The sequence below is a fragment of the Helianthus annuus genome, chromosome 13, assembly GCF_002127325.2.
Source record: "Helianthus annuus cultivar XRQ/B chromosome 13, HanXRQr2.0-SUNRISE, whole genome shotgun sequence".
NCBI classification, from domain to species: domain Eukaryota; kingdom Viridiplantae; phylum Streptophyta; class Magnoliopsida; order Asterales; family Asteraceae; genus Helianthus; species Helianthus annuus.
The window spans coordinates 86,306,688-86,313,316 of record NC_035445.2 but is presented as its reverse complement, the minus strand read 5'-3'; the positions used below and the strand labels follow the sequence as shown (position 1 = coordinate 86,313,316).

The window sequence follows — 6,629 nt, the reverse complement described above, 5'->3', positions numbered from 1 at the left end:
TCTTGGCAACGTACGTATTTGCAATATCTCCAAAAGCTTCCATACTTCTTCTGAGCTCCCAAGGAGTACACCCATCGGGGAGATTAGTAACAAACAGCTTGAGAAACCTACCCCCAGCCATTAGACCGGAGCACCAGTGAGAACTCCGACCAGCAACCAACACAAGGGAGTGTTAACGGGATTCGAAACGATCAAGCAAGGGAACAAGGGACTCGCGATCGATATCAGACCCGCTAAGCCAACCTGTACAGGACCGGCCAAAGTCTCCGAACAGCGTCGAGGGAAAGAAACACAGACCAAACGAAACCCGATCCCAACCGGCGAATGGAGAGCCAGTAAACAGAATAACGGTTTAGGATGAAGGGTCGAACCACAGGAAGGTGACCTCGCACTCTAAACCGGCTTACCGCCCTCGTCGAGCCGTCGGCGATCAGGGGGAGACGAAGAGGGAGAGAAAAAGTTTATTAGAAAGCAACGGTGCACCCCTAATTACTTAAAGAGATAGTAAGTACGAGAAAAGAACATTGTCAACAAGACAACGGTGACCTCCCTTCAAGAAAATTTAGGTATGGCTTATTTTCTTGACACAATCAAGCTACCCCTGCCAAAGGATGAAGTCTTCGTATCACCTTTCAAATTAAAAGACTCGAGTTTCAATAACACATTATAGAAAGACAACTGATTTTCATTACGAAGTTAACATAGCGAAGCTAATCATTTATGTTAACAAGCTTTCTAAAATAGTATCGCTCATACCATCCGCAAAAGCAAACAAGTGTCCACCACCACTCACCTCATGATACTTAATCCATTCAAGTTCTTGGGCTATATACCGTTGTAGCGTCACTGGAACAATCAAATCTTCATCACCCATCCACAAATGAACGGAGCCATCGTTGTTTGGAAATGGGTTTTTGAGATCAAGTGGATCAAAGTCCCACTTTCCGAATCCAATATTTAAGTCACGATGCAAGGACTCGAATTCTCCTTGTAGTCTTGGTTGTGATAGCATTAGTTGAACCTTAAAACATGAAAAAGAAAATAGTAGCATAAGCAAATAATGTTATATATGTACATTCTGCTTTGAATGTTAAGTATGTAACTAATACTAACTTTCTCTATTATATTCAATGAACAATGCATGATACAGGTATTTTATCTATGTGGTTATCGTAGTTATAAGCACAATGTTAAATCTAAAAAGAACGTGTACCTATGTAGGCACACATGACTGAACATACACTTTGCATGTAATGAAAAATAAATACAGTAATTGAAATATTACTTCAATTGAAATATTACTTCAATTCATAACATTACTAGAAAACCTTCCTATTTCCGACACATTATATTATATTATATTATATTATATATTAAAGAACATCTTCTTAGGGGGTCCGGGGCACCAGCGGGGAGGCATTTCGGTGACCCTATTCCCCGAGCGGGAACACCGCCGCCATCCCTGCGGTGACCCAATTCGGTGAGTGGCAGCAGGGAGAAGTCACCGATGAAGGAGAGGGGGAGATGGTGGGCCAGCCTGATTTTCAACCAATCAAAACCTTTTCCTTTTTTTTTGTTTTTGAATAAAAAAACAAGGGGGATTAAGAGGGGAGTGCCGCCATCAAATTGAGGGTGTGAGGGGAGTTTAAGAGGGGAGTTGACGTGGCACACGAGGATTGGTTATGCGTAAGAGAGGGGACTCCCCTCTTAGGGGAGTGCCCCTCTCACCCTTAGCTACAAGAGCTTTTTTATACTTTTTTTTTCTTTTTTTATTTTACCACTAAGCTTTATCAATTTCACTTTTAAAGATATCATTTATATAGTGGAGAGTTCAAATGAGAAAAAAAAAATTTATAAAAAGAAAAAAGAAGAAATTTCAACCAATAAGAATTTTTTATTTTACTTCATTTAATATAAGTATTTAATGTTACTGTAAGGGTACATTGGTAAATCTACATAGATCATTAATTTGTAGTCTACATTTTTAATAGCTAACTACATTAATTTTTTTTGTAACTTATCTTCAAAATATATATTTTTTCAAAGAAATAAAATAAAATAATTTAAAGTTTAAGATAAATTACGAGGTGTATATGATAAATTACGAGTTGTGTAAGATAAATTTCAACGTGTAGGTTAAATTTCGAAATATGTAGGATAACTTTTGATGTGTGTAGGCAAAAAAAGTTAGTGTGGAGGATGATAGTCTTTATGACTAATTAATTAGTCAAAGATGATAATAAATAGAGTGAATTGCAAGTTTTGTCCTTTATCTTTAGGTCATTTTGCAAGTTTTGTCCTTTATGTTTAAATTTGACGAGTTTTGTCCTTTATGTTTAAAAATCAGGCACGTTTTACCCTTTGGGCCTTAAAAATCAAGCACGTTTTGTCCTTTATGTTTAAAAATCAAGCACGTTTTGTCCTTTATGTTTAAAAAATCAAGCACGTTTTGTCCTTAAAAATCAAGCACGTTTTGCCCCAAAGGGTAAAACGTGCTTGATTTTCAAACATAAAGGACAAAACTCGTCAAATTTAAACATAAAGGACAAAACTTGCAAAATGGCCTAAAGATAAAGGACAAAACTTGCAATTCACTCTAATAAATAAGATAAGTGAAAAACTATTTAATGTTTTACAAAATTACCATTTGTTCTTTTTTTTTCTCAATTAAATTTTTTTCTCAAATAAACGTTCCCCTTCTATGTTATACAATATATTAAATTACGTCACATATGCCATACACTCACATATTTAATTTTTGTTTTAATGGCATTTAGGTAATTTAGTGACTTTTGAGCGGCATTTGTAAGAGTTCCGGCAACACCAATTATTCTTTTTTCTTCATATTTTAACCACAAATGTTTTTATCCTTACACTTTACCCCCCCCCCCCCCCCCCCTAAAATTTTATTAGTTTTTTTACCAACTAAAATTTTTAGCCCATGAATTTTAAATTTTAATAAATTTATCAAGCGTCCCATGAATTCTAATAAAGTTATTTTTATTCTTTTTATACAGCTTTACACTACAACCCCTGAATTTTAATAGAGTTACCGCTCTAAATTTTAAACGAATTACCGTTACGATGTTATGATTTTTTTCATGTTTTATCTTTTGTATATAGTTTCAATTAGTATTAGTAGTGCACGTTATTTTTGTTTATCTACATTTCGACATTAATTTTCATAACGTTATTGTTTTAAATCGACCGGTTGTTTAAAACGTCATACTACATGTTAAAAAGCAACATTTGGGTGGTTGTGTGTTTGGAGGAAGTGGTGCTAACGCTAAAGAGTCTTGACAACTTAATTCCTTTGGGGTGTGAGCGGCCGAATGATGGTTAACAATGGGAGGCAATGACAGAGTTTGTAGAATTTGAGATCCTATTAATGTTATTTAGACTATATAACTAAATTATTCTAATCCACATTATCAGATTTTTCCTAGCAACATGTGAGTCATCATCAATTTATAAGTTAGGATTATGAATGGCATCACTCGGATATGTATCTCGGATATGTATGTATTTAGTTTTGAGTTTTATAATAGTTATGTTATTGTATTAGAAATCTCTAACTAAAACATAAATCATTTTTAATAACCAAATTGTTAATTAGTTTAGTTACTTTTGCTTTCCAAAAAGTTGGTTTCCCACCGTAATACAGAGGAAGAAACAACCTAGTACGCAACAAAATTCAACATTGCTTCGGAAGAAGTCAGTTTTTTAGTAGGGTATGACATGTAAAAGAAATAACAAGCATGAAAATGTGTACGTAAAGCTAAAATCATAGTCTCTTGTTTTTTAGTAGCATGTGAACAGTAAAAGAAAAAACAAGCATAATGTTATCTTATCTTATCTTTTCTTTTTCTTTTTCTTTTTCTTTTCTTTTGTACGTTTTGAATGCATTGAAGACTCTTTTTATCTTTCTATGTGACAAGTGAACCTAGAAAAGGGCGTAAATAAAACAAGAGAACAATTAATAATCGTTTCTTTTGGTTAATTGTGGTGCAAAGTTTATCGTGGTCTATTGTTTCTCTGAGTAAAACTAGATAGAGAAAATAAAAGGGTATATAATTAGTATCATAAAAGATGGTATGTGTAACTGTTTTTTTTTTCCATCGAAATCATATATACCTGAACTGGATCCATGGAACCGAATACCTTTGTTATAACTTCTATGTCTGAGGGACTATGACTAGGGTTTCCATCGATAACAGAAAAGGAAGGAAACCATTTCTGGGTGTTCCACCAATAGGTTAACCATGGTAGATAATGAGCCACACGCATAGACCATTGATCCTGTATAAGTTGCCTAGAATATGCTTCCTTTGTTAAGTTTAAAGGTAGGTTATGCCACCAGTAATTAACGGGAGAAATAAGAACCGCTCCAGCAAGCCTGCTTATCACATAAATATGAAAACGAACCGAGTTGTATTCAAAATAAAATATTTTTTTGGTACGAGAATATCAAGATTTGAAAACAGACCTGTGAGGGATATACTTGAGACAAGACCATATCACTTGTCCACCCATAGAGAATCCAGCCACATAGAACTTGGGTCCAAGGTTCAGTTGATCCGCGAGCTCCTCAATATCAAGCGCCAAGCTCTTCACAGTTCGCTTAGGATCAGGATCACTTTCTCCGTAACCTGGACGATCTATAGCAACAATGTATACTCCTAGTTCTTCAACAACTGCCTGCAAAAATAAAGTTTGAGCATAAGATTGCACACTAAAAAGAATAAATAAACATACTCAACAATATCTCACTCGTAGAGTAGGGTCTAGGGACGCGAAAAATAATGTAGTAAGCTAGAGCGGCAAATGAACAAAACGAACACGAAGAAGACCTTGTTCGTGTTCGTTTGTTAAGAAATATATGTGTTCACGAACTGTTTATGAACACTTACCGTACGAGATTTTGTGTTCGTTTGTTAATTGAGGAAATGAACTTGTTCGTGTTCGTTTGTGTTTGTTTGTTAATTTTAGGCAACAAACAAAAACGAACGTTGATAAACACAAATGAGCACAAACTAATGTTGATCATGAACAAAATGAAAACAAACAAGCGTACATAAACAGAATATATAATACAACGACACTTATTAAATATTTTATTTCGGAATTTTGAAGTATTTATATAAAATATAACAACTAAAAACACTAATGACTATCGAACACAAACAAACACGTTACCAAACGTTCACAAACATAAATGAACAAACGCGATCTCTGTTCTTGTTTATTAATTTAACTAAATGAACGAAATTTCTTGTTCGCATTCGTTTGTTTAATAAACTAACGAACACAAACGAACTTCCATGATTCACGAACTGTTCGCTGAACGTTTGGTTCGTTTGCAGTCCTGTAGGAAGCTAATTAGTTAAGGAATATTAATTCATACCGGTGAGGCTGAGGCAAAGGGATTAAGGTACTTGCTACAACCAAAGCAATGCATGTAAATTATTCTAGATTTAGCTACATCTTTTGGAACACCGGATTCGATATACGAGATATGTCGTCCGTCACGTAGCTTTATCCTTGGAGATGTAATAGGAGGTCCATCTGGAGATCCAAGCTTCTTAGGCGGTGGAGGAACAGCTGTTTGATACACCCATGAAGAGAACGCCGATAAGAAGACGACTAGTAATATCTTCAACATCCCTGAAAAAAAAAAATTAACTCAAAATAAGCTTAAAAAAAACTAAAAAGAAGAGCAAGAGACAAGGTTTTAACCCTCAACCTAGAGTAAATACTATTTTTGTTTTGTTTTCTGTTAACTAAGTTATGGGTGTAACTAAAAGAATAAAGGTTTGCATAAGAGTTATGATAGATGGAAACTATACCTGTAAAACATCAAAGAACATGGAGAAGATGATCCAAAAACAGTAGATATATCAAGAAAGAAAGCAAAGAAAAGAGGCGAAGGTGATCATTAATTAGATCACATTTGGGATATATAATAATATATAAATAAATAATATAACGTAAACCAAACCATGTGTATCTCATGTACTCATGGGGGGCCATCACCCATGGGCAGTTAATGCAATTATGTGATCAAAGATTCAAAGAGTCAAGATAGAAATATCTAGAAGATAAGATGCGGTGATACACCCATTTTAAATAACATAATATTCATAATGCAATTATATGACCATACGTGCTAATGATCTAATTAAAACTTCACAAGTATCCAAAAATATTACTACATGATATTGATGTTTAATTACTTAAAATGATTAAATAAAATGCGGAAGCTTGATCTTAGATTGTGTTCAGTTCTTCATGGAGCTTGACCATCATCCGAGGATTCCTGACTTCGTACTTACCTAACATACGATCTCATCCAAACGATTAGTAAAATGAAAACATTTGGACGAAAACGTTAATCATAAGAAAACAAAACAATTTACTTTGGGTCAGCGTATTTATACAATTCTTTCAACGTATGCAGAGTACAACAGCGTAAAAGTGTTCGGGACCAACGTATTTTAATGGGGTCAGCGTATTCTACTCTGAAATTGACCCGTTTGAGATTTTAAGTTATTTAACTCAAGTCTTCCGTTTCTCAATACGTTTTTCATTTATTTTCCAACCTTAGTCTAATTCATGGTTGACTCTTCTTA

At 34.5% G+C, this 6,629-nt stretch overlaps 1 protein-coding gene across 2 annotated transcripts; it reads right to left on the bottom strand.

Moving 5' to 3' along the window:
- Nucleotides 1–602: 602 nt before the first annotated feature.
- Nucleotides 603–6,016, bottom strand: LOC110898463. Of its 2 annotated transcripts, none has more exons than XM_022145249.2 (5): nucleotides 5,847–6,016; nucleotides 5,405–5,664; nucleotides 4,487–4,698; nucleotides 4,162–4,396; nucleotides 603–1,021 (listed from the first exon to the last, which is right to left on the bottom strand). In XM_022145249.2, the coding sequence occupies exons 2-5, from the start codon at nucleotides 5,660–5,662 to the stop codon at nucleotides 719–721; spliced, it is 1,008 nt and encodes a 335-aa protein (XP_022000941.1). In that variant the 5' UTR covers nucleotides 5,663–5,664; nucleotides 5,847–6,016; the 3' UTR covers nucleotides 603–718. The 2 variants fall into 2 exon arrangements, with proteins under 2 accessions (XP_022000941.1, XP_022000940.1); XM_022145248.2 differs by having other exon boundaries at nucleotides 4,135–4,396; nucleotides 5,847–6,013.
- Nucleotides 6,017–6,629: the final 613 nt, after the last annotated feature.

Bases quoted from the DNA above. Each gene is read 5' to 3' on its own strand.
- LOC110898463 (XM_022145248.2), bottom strand. From the start codon at position 5,662: ATGTTGAAGATATTACTAGTCGTCTTCTTATCGGCGTTCTCTTCATGG. The intron at 4,397-4,486 runs GTCTGTTTTCAA...TGTGATAAGCAG, and splicing joins CTCAAGTATATCCCTCACAG to GCTTGCTGGAGCGGTTCTTA. The intron at 1,022-4,134 runs GTATATATGATT...TCATGTTTTAAG, and splicing joins GTTCCATGGATCCAGTTCAG to GTTCAACTAATGCTATCACA.